Source organism: Hippoglossus hippoglossus, chromosome 23, assembly GCF_009819705.1.
Source record: "Hippoglossus hippoglossus isolate fHipHip1 chromosome 23, fHipHip1.pri, whole genome shotgun sequence".
Lineage (NCBI taxonomy): Eukaryota > Metazoa > Chordata > Actinopteri > Pleuronectiformes > Pleuronectidae > Hippoglossus > Hippoglossus hippoglossus.
This window is the reverse complement of record NC_047173.1, coordinates 8,564,645-8,580,035: the sequence shown is the minus strand read 5'-3', so window position 1 is coordinate 8,580,035 and position 15,391 is coordinate 8,564,645. Positions and strand designations below refer to the sequence as shown.

Sequence of the window (15,391 nt, the reverse complement as noted above, 5' to 3'; positions counted from 1 at the left end):
CAGTCTCAGATCTATCTGGGAAGGTGCACAGTAGGCATGGGTGTACTGTTCAGTCACCCTCACCATAACGTTACCTTGGCTGAACTCTAATAAGATTTGTGCCCCTGCTCAAATGACATTTCTTTATCTGCCAGGATTTGAAAGAGAAGCTTCTCTTGCTGGTTTAAAACTAAAATCCTCTTCTCACCTTCCAAAAACCTGCTGGCATTTTCATTTCAGGTGATCTTTGACCCAACACATCCAATCAATGGAGAGGATGTGTCCGTTAGGCACAGTACATCTCGTAACTTAAATATGAGAAACACCTGTTACAGCTTTAGTGTTTATTTCTCCACCCTTGTCTTTAAATTACACACCTGATACTAAAATACAACTTAATGTTTACCAAGGTAGTGAAACATAATACAACAGGACAGTTACATGTTTTTTACTATTAACTAAAGAGAAATACATAGTGCCAGACAATTGCTCACAAAAATCATAACTTATTACAACGCTCCAAAGAAAAAGGCCACAAAATTAATATCAACATGAGGAGAAAACAAATACACTATATGTACAACACCACAGTTAATGTGCGAATATATTAAGGTTGGACTCCACCCAAAACCCTGACACTCGCCTCCTGTAGATGTGAAATGTAGCTACTGTATAAAAACAAGTGCTTCGTCCTTTACAGAGCAGAGTGTCTGATATGAGTGTTAGAGACTCGAATGATTTCAGGGGAGAACACATGTGAACAATTTATCTAAAAAAGCAGGGAAGCATGATAAATAGGTTACTAGAGTCAAAAAAATATTAAACTTAAAATTCTCCTACATCCACTCTCTTGTCCCTGAACTTGTTTCTGGCCTTGGTCCGAGCCTTGAATGCAGCAGAGTTGTGCAGATGCTGAAGAAAAAAAAATAAGATGGGATTTGTGTCATGAATATGCGCAGAGGCATAATAAAGTCACTACGGGTCCAAATTAAATTACATATAAATAAACACCAGTAACCTGTATATTGTACGTACCCTTTCAAAGCGAGATATTTTCATGGCCTTCATTGTGGCGGCATCAACCAGTATTGGGGGTCCAAGTTCAAACACGTCTCTGATGAATTCATTTCCCTGAATCAAATAAAAAGAAATCTATTGTTTAATGCTGACTGTTAATAGAATTGTTTTTTTAGAAGCATGAAGTACAATCTAACCAGCAGTAAGAAGTTACTTTTAGATGCTGTGAAATGTGTTCAATTCTCTCATCTTCACTTGTGAAATGTCACTTTTCCACAGCCAGTACTACTTGTAATAGTTTTTTTCTTCTTTACAATCATCTTACATTATCTTCGTGTAGAAGCGCCTATTTCAGTTTAGAGTTTGGCAGTGAGACATATAGATATTTATCAAGTCATTAGAAAGATACCTGTAGGTGGTAATTCATCCCAGAGCCCACAAACTCTCTGAAAGCGTCATACGTCCTCTTTCTGACCCAGCTATCAATGGTCATGCGCTCTGTCCCGAAGCGAATGGTCTCAGATTGGAATTCACCCTCCTGGAAAGACATGGAGGAAAGTGAGAAATATCCAGGGCCACAAACGGATCATTCAAAAAAGAAAAGTTTCCTCTCAACTTCTTTCTGACAAAGAACAGAATCTGAATCAAAGCTCAGAGTTAAAGCTGTAAACACAAGCTTCTGTCAAACTTACCTCTACAGCCTTGAGCACGTCCCTGAACACAGAGCGCTGCTTTCTCTTGTCCGTCTTTGCTCTGTGCTTGTTACAGTCTGTGGCCAACGAGTTCAGTTTATCACACAGTTCCTCCCAGCCATCGAATTCAAAATCCTGAAGGGAGACAAATGATAGAAATTCTGGATTCAAGTCCAATGTAAAAAATTAGAAATCGCAATCAGCAGACACCATTTATCAAATTCAGAGTCGTATAAACATGCAGATTAGTCAAAGAAAAGACTAACATGACAGTGGCCTTTGCATCATGTAACAGTAATTTAGCCGACTGTAGTAATGATAAGCAGTGGGAGATGAAGTGGGACAGATGTGAACTTACAGAGTCCATGTCTCTGGCCAGCTCAAACAGCAGGGCAATGGTCTCTCCTGCAGCAATCCTCATGTTGACATCTTCACTCTCCAGCAACTTTGGTAGTTTGGGCAGGTACCTGCACGACAACACACACATGCATTTAAAATGTTAATAAAAATATGCTCATGCGTCTCATGGTTGCAGTGAAATAGAAACTTAATGTTAAGGTCGACAATGGGTCGTACTTGCGCAGGATGTCTTTGAGCTGGCTGGCGGTGCAGATGGTGAGCAGCAGCGCCCAGGACAGCAGGGCGTTGGTGTACAGCTGGCTCATCTGCGGACTGACTGAAGGACATGTACCATCCGTCCTCGCACAGGACCGGGAGAACAGGTTCTCAAAGCACTCCATGGTGGCATGCACGTCCTGAAGCAAGAAGCGGTGATCAGCAAGCACATAAAAGCTGATAGATAACAGATTTATCATAACAGGTTTATCATTTCTGACTAATTTCTCCAGGCGGTACAGAGTTCAGCTGCCAGAACAGTTGAGATGATGAATGTTAAAACAGGAGGAGGCAAAATGTCAGAATCGATAAGCACAAATAATACGACCGACATAAGGCTGTAAAAGAGACTTTACTGTGTCTTGCCCTCAAGCTTAAGTCAACAACTAAAATAAATACTTCAAAAGTGATCAGAAACTTACCAAAATGTCATCTTCTGCAACTAAAGTACACAGGCCCAGACTTGTTGCCACCTATGACAGATACAGAGACATTTCAGCTGAATTTTCAGTGAAAATTCTACTTTAACAAGCTCACAGATGCAGGCACACCGTTTTTTACAGCATCTTTATCCAAGATGCATTTTTCCAAGGTATCTGCAGACATCATCAAAATATAAACCATGTACTCACAGCCTGTCGGGCTTGTATGTTGGCTGATCCGTCTGCCAGGATGTTTTTGAAGACTGGTTTCAGGGTTTTCAGCACCTCCTCACTCTCGATGCCCGAGCCCAGCTGGATACACAGCAGGCAGGCCAAAGACGCTGCCGCTCGCTGCTCCTCGCCTTTACCTGACAACGAGAGGGATGGGCATTATGAGACAAGTAGAATTTTGAAGTAGTAAAGCACAAGTACAAAAGCTATTTACTTTGTGTATTAAACCCCAGCCTTCCAATTCCCTTCAGACAAAGAAAAGAGCAACACCAAACAGCTGACGACTGAATTCATTTCAGGTACCTTTCTTAAGGCAGCGTTCGATGCTGTCTGTGATGGTCATTCTTCTGTCAGAGATGAACTCATACAGGATCCGTGTGGCCATTGCCGTCTTAAGCCCATCCAGTGCCCCCTGTCTGGTCTTAGCACTGAGGAAACATACAAACATTCATTGTTGTCATTATACAAAATGATTAAATCTCACTTCCAATTTCAACCTGAGTGATGCATGTCATCAATTGTCACAAAGTCCTTATTCCCATTACCTGCTCAGGTTTGCTATAATCTGTATGCTGTGATCAGAAAACATGTTTACACTGGGGGTGAAAAGGGGCCAGGTTTTTACCTCTTATCCACCGTGCTGTCTATGAAGCCCTTCAGCTTGTACTGAAAATCCTCCTGGGCTGTATCTTCACTAGCCTCTCCACCTAGAGACACAGACGGACGTTTTAAATGCACGCTCACCTGCTGGTGTGCACAAAGAGTAACTGTAGAAAAGGTTTGTTGACAAAAAACAGAGGAGCTGAAGTTTTATGAGTGGGTGGTCTCCAACGTTCTGGAGGACAAAACCAAAATTTGAGTTTTTAGTTGTTTACGCGACAGTTTATTTTCAAATAAGAAACTTTACAGCAAAAGATTCAAACCCAGAGATATCTCGTACATTCCAGCCATCCAGTACATTCCTGTTTGATGATAAATGCTTAACAGATGAACACCAACAGGCAGCAGCAACAGGATGAGCACGTGTAATACAGACAAATGCACACCCAGCTGTAATGTACACACAAACCTACCGTCATCCGCTACACTGGTGGCGTCACTGAAGCTGCTGCAATGACTGAGGGTCTCAATGGAGGCGTCCTCATCACTGAAGGGCTGCACATTTCCATTGTGCCCCCCTGGAAAGAAACAGAACAGGAGATATAATTCGGCCTAATCAAATTAAATGTGTTAGGACAGGGCAGCAGGTCTGTGAAAGTCCATTACATAACACAAGCTCCACACAGGTAGTGTGGCAAAAGCTGCTGTTATCTAATCAGTTTATGTCTGTCTGCACACCTTATCCTGCTGTACTTTTCAATATCTCACATGAAAATACACCGTGACCACGTCATCTGGGTCAGGGGGACGTCTATTTGCTGTGTAAACACAACATTGCTTTCGTCGTCTTGCGTGGGTCGGCGGCAGACGGTGAACTAAGAGACGTGGCATGACAGAAACACAGTGAACCACTGCATTTGCTATTCAGAAGATTCAAGTGCTGTTTGCGCACATTCCATAAACACAAGAGTCAGCATCCACGTGTCATGCAGGGACAGACAGAAGCCAGTTTTCAGCATCCACAGATGGTGCATGTGATTATCATTACAATACATGACTCACAGTTAGAAGATTGTTTTCTGGAATGAAAAACTGCAGACAACAGGCACTTCAACACACAATACTTGTATAGTGGCCAGTCTTTGTGTATTATTTCAAAAAAGTGTTCCTGAAAACTAGAGGGGTTTGAAAACTAGCAGCAAAGTGGGTGTGAAAATCAGTCTGGTAATTTTCCAAATCTTAAAATGATTAGCTCTCCCAAGGAGATTATGTTTTCATCAGCATTTGTTTGGTAGATAGCAGAGTTATGCAAAAACTACAGAACCCATTTTCATAAAGCTTGAAACATGAAAGGATGTTGTGGGTTCCAGAAGGAGTCAATTCAAATGTTGCGGATCCAGATCAGGGGGGTGTCTGACTGGGTTTTAGATGCCCCCCCCCCCCCCCCCCCCTTATTCTCTATTCCAGGTCAATTTGATATTTCCCTTGAGACAAACATTCGTGAAGATTTTGTCTGCTGTAGGAAAATAAACACTTATAGTAGGGTGTTTTTCAACATTTCTCATGGAATAACTCAGATCTTGATTTAAAAAAACAAAACATTTAGGGCACTGATATTTAAGAATGAAGATCTGGATCTAGTTTATCTAAATGTGGTTCCATATGGGGATTGTTGGGCCTTGGTTAGAAAATGCTTTCTACTAAATGCTAGTCTATCTCAAGTTTATTAAGAAACACATTTAACTGAAGAAAAAAAACCATATTTAGCAGACACTGTTGTGCACTGAAAGCAGACTGAACAGGAGTCCGTGCCATGACCTGACTTCACCTCTGGTAGACATTCACGTAAACGTATTACGGTTTGATTTACAGGACTCAAAACTAAGCACGGATGCAGAGCAACTATGCAAACCACGATCAGAGCTACAGGAAACACCATCAGATTCAAATCGGCCATTTAATCCATGTGTGTTTAGTGTTGACGTGGACTCTCGAACCCCCTCCACACACTACAGCTGATTTCTGAGAACCGGGCGCCGCCTCTTCTTCTCCTCCCCGCTGTCTGGAGTCCAACATGTCCGCCCACTGTGTGGAAACGATAATAACCACGAAACAAACAAGCTTTCTGCCTCACAAACTAGCTTAAAGTGAGCTAACGCCAACAGCAGGAGCTAATCGTGAGGCTAAAGTTTAACTGAGGTCAGCGTGTAAACAAAAAGAAGTCACGTTGTAAGAGTTGTGAGCTAAAGTCTGTTGCCAAAACATTCCTCTGTAATGCTAATAACAACGAGATAAGCTGGCATTTAGTTACCTAGCTACCAAAGCTACATCTAGCTAGTTGACACTAAGCTAGCTGCTGTTAGCGTACAAAGTGCAGCAGCTGTTGGAGGCTATGGTTAAATAAATAAAACATGTAATGGCTGTTAAACGAGTGTGTCCACAAATATGAAGGTAAACACTGTAGTCGCGTGGAAGCAGGTTTCGCTTTGTGTGACCGACCGCGAGCTAGTCCGCTTGTTGTTTTGACGTAGGCCAGCCTCCATCTTTTGTAGTCCTCGCCGCGAACCCGCTCCACTCCGGTCAATGGACTGCCCGCGCGAAAGGGAACTACAACTCCCGTCAGCCGAAACGGGGCAAGGCCGGAGAACCGCGGCCGCTCGGCACACTCACCTCGGCTGTGCTTTTTCTTGGTCCTCGGCATCTTCCGGGCGGATCAAGGCGGAAAAACAACAGAAACCTCTTGATCCAAAATCAGCCAATACACGACCAGCTTTTACTGTATTGTCTCGTAAAATGAAAACCTTCCCGCGGCGCAGAGGACGAACAGGAGCGGAGAGCGATCTGGGAGAAAGACTGGAGGCCGAGACGATACATTTTCCTCATACACTACGGCTGCGTGCACACACGGCGGCGGCGGAGCTTTATACCGGCGGACATGTCACGAGGAGGTTTCCCGGCATCGCTGACCAATCAGGGGGCGGGAACAGGGCGTCGCGTGTGTTCGCGCGTGATGCAGCGAGCACACACACACACACCGTGAGACGTCATCATAACTTTCTCCTGATGTAACACATGCTTCAGAGTTTGTATATTTATATATAGAAAAATCTCACATATCAAACAGGAGTTTATATATGATACAAACTGGAAGACATCGCTTTATACAACTTATACAAGAGTTGTGTTGTGGATGTGTGTTGTGGATGAGAAGTTCCACTGTTACTCTGTGGTTCAGATCAATGGCTTCTCTGATGGAGCTGACACAACTTTAAACTTGTATTGATAGCTTTGCTGGCACAAATACAATAAAACAACAACAACAGATGATTAGTTACAATTATTAATAGAATAAAGGAAATAAAATGTACAGTCTAACTAACGCAGTTTAATACAGTTATCACTGGGCTCTGTGAAGCAGGTGACACTGTTTCCACTGGGCTCTGTGAAGCAGGTGACTGTTATCACTGAGCTCTGTGAAGCAGCTGACTCTGTTATCACTGGGCTCTGCGATGCAGCTGACACTGTTTCCACTGGGCTATGTGATGCAGCTGACTCTGTTATCACTGGGCTCTGTGATGCAGCTGACTCTGTTATCACTGAGCTCTATGATGCAGCTGACTCTGTTATCACTGAGCTCTGCGATGCAGCTGACACTATTACCACTGGGCTCTGTGATGCAGCTGACACTGTTACCACTGGGCTCTGTGATGCAGCTGACACTGTTATCCCTGGGATATGTGATGCAGCGGACACTGTTACCACTGAGCTCTGTGATGCAGGTAACACTGTTAGCACTGGGCTCTGTGATGCAGCTGACACTGTTAGCACTGGGCTCTATGATGCAGTCATTTTAAAAGATTCCTCTGATACAGTTGTAGTGCTGTATTACATAATGTTTCATAGAATGTGATGCTGTATTGTAATTAACAGCATTTTTTCAGTTCTCCAAGATTTATGTACGATCCAGAATACACTTAATAATGTTTACATACTGGGGTAGACAAAATAACAGGATTACTCTACAATTAATTCTGTCCTCAGTATCTATCAATTTAGTGAAGGTGCACTTTAAGCTCAGCTCTGTGATGATCCTGAGGGAAATGTAGGTGTATGTCGTCCTTTTTACCCTTTAACTCATGCAAACAGCAACTAAATACAAAGCGGCAGTTCCATAAATGAGACACAATAAGCTAAATAACAATCTGCACGACAGGAGGAATGGACTCATTGTTCAATGTAATGCAGTAGAACATTCAAAAACTCAATTGCTCTTGCTCTATTATCATTAAAAACAATGATGTTTTTCGTCATTGTATTGTAGAGAGCAATTAACACGAGTGGCCTGCAAATCCATTCAAGTAAATGTCCTCTATCTAAACATTTTCATCTTTTGTTGGGTGTTTAAATAAAGGCAAATACAACCAGAAACATTTTCCTCAACACGCACGGCTGATAAACTAATCTATTTTAATGTCGTCCCTTTTTAGAAGAAAGAAATATACATGTTTTTATTCCCCACACAAACCCAACATGGCTTCAGTCTTGTCGCTTTATTTACAGAGGCGCAAGGACTTATGGATTTATTCTAATACCAAGATTGTGAGTGAGAATCAATTCCAGCTTGTTTCACATAAGCTTAGCGGCATCGCAGTAAACAGCAAATCTCATGAACTAATGCAGCGTAAAGTTGGTTTCTCATAATCTAAAAGTTGAAATGCTTGTTTGGCAAAATCACAATCCAATGGTAATGGGCTCCAAAGTAGTTTCGCTGGTTTGAATAAGTATAATTGTGATTCTGTTTTGTAGAAGACAGAAGACGCCTCATCATCCCAGGGAACATTACAATTACCGTGATACTCATATACTGTACCGTTTCAGATTTGCATTACTGTGCATTTCACAGCTTGGCCTGCAAAAGAAAAGCCTCTTTTGTATTTCAGTAAGTGTCAATGATAATAATAATAATGACTGAACGTTCTTCTCACATGTTTGGATCAGTGCTGTCAGTCCCGTGAAGAATATCCTCATTTGGATATGTAGTGGACCTGTTCAGGGGAGTGCCCCGCCTCTCACCGAATGTCAGCTGGGATTGGCTCAAGCCCCCCCCCTGCGACCCTGAAATGATAAGCGCCATAGATAATGGATGGATGGATATGTATTGAGTTTTGAATAGTTGTTAACACAGTGTTAACTTGTTATGTTCATCTCTGTTCTCCTTGAACCCGGTTCAGACCTTGAATATACATCCGTCCTGACTCCTGAGTGATCCCATGAGGACCCTTGAGTCCTGAATGGTTCTGCTTGAGACCCCGGGGCCTCATTTATAAAGCAGTGCATGGGACTTTTGGTTTAATGTTTATAATGCAGTGTCTCCAAAATCTTTGCACGCATGGGTCAGAGTGAAGTTTGTTTTTATAGATCCTAACTTTTGCATGCATTGCAGAAGTGGCGTACACATCTATCAATTTGTTTTATGCATACGCAGCAGTTGTAAATGAGGCCCCTTCTCTCCCGTTATTCCGAACCAGCTCATTAGATTTCCATCCCAATAACCACAGCCTCTGCTTACAAGACATTGCCGCTGCCTGATGTCCTAATAAAAATTTCTCAAATCTTGGCCCAACCTGGACCCTAGAACAGCTCGTTCCAGTTAAATATCATTTCTGGCTTTTTGTATTACTTCCAGTCACTCTGGCTTTTGCTTATGCGACATAAATAGCCGCCCCCCCTGTCATCTCTTACCCGAGTGGAAAATCTCACAGATGCAGCCTCCTTGTTGGCGTTCCCAAGGTCCAACTGTCAGCAGCGCTCCTGCCAGCTACACGACCTGACAAACATCACAACACAGGCTGGCAGCGTCCAAAGCTTCATTTTTCATGCACCTCATCTTCAGCCACTGGGACGTTTCCAGGGCTGCATCCCAAACACACCTACAGGTTGATCTAGATCCTCCAGTTTTTACCTTTTCAAAATCTAATACCTTAATAAAATGAAGCTGCTTTTTTATCATGTTTTCTTCTCTCTCCGGGGAAGCAGGTGCATTATCAAGACGTGGGTGGGCTCGAAGAAAAAATACACACATTCAGCAGCTCTCCTGAATGTTCTGCCAAGGCATTAATAAAGAACAAGCGCAGAAGCTCCAACAAACAATGGCCTCGTACAAGAACACAAACAGCAGGCAGCAGCCAACGGCAGCAGGACTCAGCAGTTAAAATCTTAAACTAAACAAAGCACAGACAGCTCTCCTTACACCGTCCAAATCCTTCATTAGTGAGTAAGACACAGAAAGATTAAGTGTGACTTTCACGAAACAGTGAAGGACCAAGGAGCTGAGTAACTGCATGTGAAATAAAATGTGAATACACAAGGTGACAAACACTTTTTACCCTTAAGATGCTCCACAACTTGCCTGCACTCGTTTTCCCAGAGAAAAGCCACAGTGCACCTCAGGGGCACAGCACATGGACAGAGCTGCTGTTCTGTTTGTGGCATCACACGCTGAATTATTCATCAGGTGTGAAGCAGCGGCTTGTGTTAACAAAGTGTGGGGGGTCAAAGAGGAAGCATCGAGTAACATGAGTGATTTCTATCGTTGTGTCATGCCCAGCCTAAAACTGATTTAACAAGAACTTTGAAAAAGAAAGAAACCAGAATTACAGGATCAGTAACTTTACTGAACAAATAAACAATCCTGAGATTTTATCTCCAATATCTAGAAATTCTTCCTTCTGTCCTCATCGGTGCACCAGAATATTTTCATGTAATCTAAATATTTTTAGCTCATCTTAATAAGAGCAATACAGATGAAAATGTTATTTATTCTCAATTTCTTAACTCACACAACATGACGTCCTTGGGGAGGTTTTTAAATTTACCGACTTTGAGGACCAGAGGGAGAATCCCTGTTCTCAAGACCCTTGACCCTTGAAGTTTGTTGTAACATAAGATTCAATGCCATAATTGTGCTTTTGATATATGTTTGTAATTTTGGTTTTCACACGATACCTTTTCACCATTTTCCTCAAATGTATCAGGTAACTTTCTTCTGATTGTTTTTTAAGCAGCACATTTTCAACACATTATTTCTATTTTTATTCAGCTCCCTCAAAAACAGCTTGAGACACATTTGTGTCACAACTGGGATATCTAGGTGCGTATCGACTTCTCGACCTCTCTTCTGTGTTTCCCCAGAATATAAAAGATGCAGATGAAAGAGTACGAGACAGTTTGTTTATATTGTGTGATTCTCTCCAGAGAAAAATCTTCTTATCAACCCTGTTTTCAGACATATTCAGAAAAAGATTCCACAGTCTCATCGTCTCACATTTTCCTCTGTTTGATCCAGGAATCCAACACGTGTCACCCAGACCAGCCAAAGTAGGAACAAAACGTCTGACTGCTGAAAAAACAAAAGTAAGTAAAAACAATACTCAATAATATATGGCAGATTTTAAATATGCTAAATTGCTTCTTTTTTTTAATCTCCCAAATCCCCAAATTTCCTCATTGTGAAATGTTGATGTTATGAAATTTGACTGTGATCTGCTGAGTTTGGGTATTATAGCAGAAGTAAGGAGTGTACACTGTCAAAAAAATCAGCCGACTTCGACACACAAACACGAAAATCAAAAGAGTCTGTGAAAATCGCAATTTTCAGGTCCTTTTTCAACAAACTAAAATCATACAGTCCCCAAAAAATCATCTTAGACCCAACTCACGTCGTTCCTTCAGACAGACGGTACAAGGATCCACCGCTTCTCCTCCAAACCCTCCTTTGGCGCCCTGTCGATTAAAGCCTTCAACACCACAGAGGCTGAAATATGTTGTTTCTGTTGTGAGATTTACTGCAAACGACACCACTTTTAAGAGAGCCACCAAATCCTGGCTAACAAACTTGTACCCATGTCTAGTCTGCAATGTTTGTTTAAGTGTGTTTTATTGTATATTATAGTAATTGTCACTCTTTTTATTCCTCTGTATTCTCTCAATCTTTTATCCCTCTTTTTAATCTTATATTTAAAAAAAATAAAACACTGCGATACAGCTGTTCTCAATTTGTGTATGTACATTGTATTGGTCCCTTTCACATACACCATAAATAGATATATATATATTTGCACTATATGTAAATTGTATCTATATATGAATATGAATGGCTCACACTTACCTGGCCCTGTTTTAATGTATTTAACCAAAATAAAAGTGGTATTTGATTGTTTTTAATCATTAAGATACAAATTACACTATAAAAGTTTGACGTTAAACCTATATTTGCTTGATTAGAACTCAGCCTCCACAGTTCACAACGGTCTTCACCACTAGGGGGAGCCATTCTGTATGAAATTCCAAGGACACGCTGCTCCCACTGCACCACAGCAAGTGAAATTCCCAGAGATGATGTTTTTGTTTTTTTTGATGAATGATTTATGGAGTCAGTGAACTGTGCTCACCGCTGAGCCTGAGTCCTGCTTTAAACGTTAAATAGGCTGGAATGTGCGATGAAAAAATATCACATAACAAAAAACAGTTGGGACGAGTGTAAAAGTAGCATTTTGAAACATGCATGCTCAGTAATGAAAGAATTCAAAGCAGACTTTTATTTGGAAGGGGGCTTGGATCGGTGCAGGCGAGCCAAAGCAGTGAGCAGTGGAAAGAGGAGAAATCACCTGCCAGTAAACCAGTGCTGGAGTGTGGAAACAACAGAGCGGCCCAGTCTAGCCTCACTCAGCATGCCTGACACGTTGCATCAATGGGCACAGGCCCGGACTGACCTAATGCCTCAGGAATACAGATCATTACCAAAATCACAGATAGCCAGGAGAGGGAGGGAGGGAGTGAGAGGGAGCTGACAGCATATAATGAAAAATGTCTGAATTTTAATTTCATGTGTGTTTTTAAATAATTCATAAATGAAGTGGCCTGGAGCGATTTGGTGAAGCTGCTCGGGTGTAGCCTGGCGGGGAAGGGAGCGGGGTTAGGGAATGATCTCAGGCTCCGTAGCTTGATCGAAATGCATCGTACAAAAAGCTCGGCCGAGGAGCTCTCCTTGAAAAATCCTGAACAGCTTCTCTTTGAAATTTTAGAAGAATGTGGACTCGCTTCCTTTACTGGTCATTTGAATCACGAGCCATTTGTATCTATGAAATATTTGGTTTGGGTTTGCACAGGCCTCTCTTGGTGTGCACACTTACAACAAATGTTACAGACGAGCTGAAAGGAATATTGTTTATTCGCCCTCTTGCTTTACAATCGATGGGAAGGATTGCTGGAGGTCAGTCAGAGTTGTTGGTCCTAAGATCAAGTCTTTTGAAGGCCTTTTCCTATTCATTGGAATGACCAGCAACATTTCTCACCAGTTTTACAAAAGCAACCAACCATCAAACTTGGCTTTAGGGCGTCAGAGATCTGAGACATTTGACTAATTCTTACAAACAAAAATCCACAATCTTTGCAGTTCACATCATTTGTGCATCGAATACGCTCCATAGAAAATACACTGAATGTTCTTAAATGAAATTATATATTATAAAAAATAAAAAAAAATTGATCTTAAGCCTCCTACTGTGCTACTCTCAAAATGTTACTGTTGAAAATTAAATGAAAGTTTCTTAAATCGATTTTAGAAAACTTGTTTGACTTGCAGTTGTTGTCCCTCACCTCTAGGGGGTGCTGCCTTCCAGTGTCCTTGCTGTATTGTCAATATGAAGCTAAAGCCGCAAGATGTTAGCTTAGCTTTGCATGTGTTTAATCCAAACTTTATATACATACATAGTCACAACTATTCCAGTTGATAATTCATTTGGTAATTAAATCATTCTCAAGTCAATACATCCTAACATTTGTCCTGTCTTATCTCTGTTTAGTTCACTAAACCGGATGGGTATACTTATAAATCTGATACAGGAAAAGGAAATAGACAACTCTTGTATAAATAAGATTGAAAACTACTCCTTTAATTTGAATATGATATAATACAATAGAGATAACTCATACCTGGCTTTTCTCTTTGTTTAAACACCACTCAAAGTCAATTTAACGTGACTCGTTTAAAAATTGACTCTAACTCTTCCTGGCTTGAGCATAAATATTCAGCCCTTTTCAGCTGCGTGTTGATGGAGGTGTGATGTGCAAATTACTCCATCCAGCTCCTAATCACAGGCTCTTAGTCATTGGCTGAATCCCATATTCCTTCCTCTTTATTTTCTTGTAATGAGACGGTTTTAGCCAGACAGCTTATACTGTGACATCCAGGCCGCGCTCCTGTCGATGTAATTACCTCCCCACTCCTGCACACATTTGTCTTACCGGCTCATATTTTCAATCTCAGACCATTAACCTTTTTTTTTTTTAAAGGAGGCTCTTGGCAGATAGATGGATGAAGGGGAGGGGTCGTCTTTGTTCTGAGGTCCTGGTGTGCCAGGAATTCCTGACATGAATTTTTTTTGTTGTGGATCAAAGACAGTTAAAAAGAATAGAGAATAGGTTGGGGGGGGGGGGGGGGGGTCAGCCAGAAAACACCTGTATGCCGCAAACCTGCTCAGACATTTCATGTCGACTTCAAACTCGATCACGCTCCGAGCGGAGAGTCACAGCTTTGATTAGCTGTTTGCAAATTAAAGCCAAATTAATCACACAATCCAAACAAGCTGGATCTGTTTATATTTTTTGAACGCCAGCCTTTGACTGGCAATGGCGGCACCCCAGGTTACGTTTAGCCCAGACACACACGCACGAAGCTTATGAGCTGACGTCACTGTCATCTGATTAGGTCGATTAAAAACACATTCAGTGGCTGGTTATGGCTTCATGAGGAGAATGGCTCCTTCACACACTCCTCATTACCTGCTGCCTTGTCTGATAGCCACCATCCTGCAGTCGTGACACTTGTGATGTTGTAGTTGACCTAAAACAAACCACAGGGATGTTAGGTCCATTTCGCAGGTTTCCACTAACCGCTATAGACCGAAAAGCCCCGTGCACTGAATCAATAGATGTCTGAGCAGCGATAGACGACTTGTGCAATTCTATTTCCTCTGAAAAGCCCCTTCTCCTATTAGGGGAATTTCCTCTGTTTGCCGCCTTCCTCCTCCGCGGGAGCGATTGTGGAAAACAGGTTGGCAGGAAAGCACTTGAAATAAGTTCAGACATCCTCTCTCAAGGTTCAGTGCAGCCATCCGGAGAGGCTAACTGACCGAGCAAGACAGTTCAGAGATGAACTGTAAGAAACCAGTGTGCGAAAATACCCTGTGGCAATCTGGGGTCCCCCCTACCCCGGTGCTCCAGTGTTATTCTGAAGTAACCCTGTTGTCCTTGTCTCGTGTCGTGTGTGACATTTGAACTGCATGCGCGCAAAATGTTGGACTTGTTCTTCAATGTGTCAAACAAACACAAAGCAAACTCCAGTACTGTTCAGGTCATAATAACTTCATGATTAGTGTTGGTGTTTATTGAGAACGTGTAAAGTCAGCGCAGGTCAGTGGGGGAGTAAGGAGGGAGGACATGCGGCTAAACATATTACTTACATATATCTTATGTCATAAGATTTAAGTTATGTTCCGTGAGTCAGCCTCATAATTCAGAGGCGAAAAGGGATAGTAAGCAATTAACAAAATAAGACGCCTACCGTGGGTAATTGTGGATGCTGCTGCGGTGTGTGTGTGTGTGTGTGTGTGTGTGTGTGTGTGTGTGTGTGTGTGTGTGTGTGTGTGTGTGTGTGTGTGTGTGTGTGTGTGTGTGTGTGTGTGTGTGTGTGTGTGTGTGTGTGTGTGTGTGTGTGTGTGTGTTTGTGTGGGAAGGCAGCTGCTTTCCAGACAATGGAATTCCATCTAAAGAGAG

The 15,391-nt window shown here is 42.0% G+C and overlaps 1 protein-coding gene across 1 annotated transcript; it reads right to left on the bottom strand.

Annotated features, from left to right (window-relative positions):
* Window positions 1-308: 308 nt before the first annotated feature.
* ifrd1 (interferon-related developmental regulator 1) lies at window positions 309-6,471 on the bottom strand. Its single transcript, XM_034578691.1, has 12 exons — window positions 6,227-6,471; window positions 4,030-4,134; window positions 3,582-3,663; window positions 3,260-3,384; window positions 2,936-3,093; window positions 2,726-2,776; window positions 2,265-2,443; window positions 2,047-2,155; window positions 1,689-1,823; window positions 1,406-1,534; window positions 1,015-1,110; window positions 309-891 (listed from the first exon to the last, which is right to left on the bottom strand). Exons 1-12 carry the CDS (start codon window positions 6,255-6,257, stop codon window positions 805-807), a joined length of 1,287 nt encoding a protein of 428 aa, XP_034434582.1. The 5' UTR covers window positions 6,258-6,471; the 3' UTR covers window positions 309-804.
* Between the last annotated feature and the right edge of the window lie 8,920 nt (window positions 6,472-15,391).

Bases quoted from the DNA above. Each gene is read 5' to 3' on its own strand.
- ifrd1 (XM_034578691.1), bottom strand. From the start codon at position 6,257: ATGCCGAGGACCAAGAAAAAGCACAGCCGAG. The intron at 2,777-2,935 runs GTGAGTACATGG...TATCTGTCATAG, and splicing joins ACATACAAGCCCGACAGGCT to GTGGCAACAAGTCTGGGCCT. The intron at 2,156-2,264 runs GTACGACCCATT...GTTGTCGTGCAG, and splicing joins CTCAAAGACATCCTGCGCAA to GTACCTGCCCAAACTACCAA.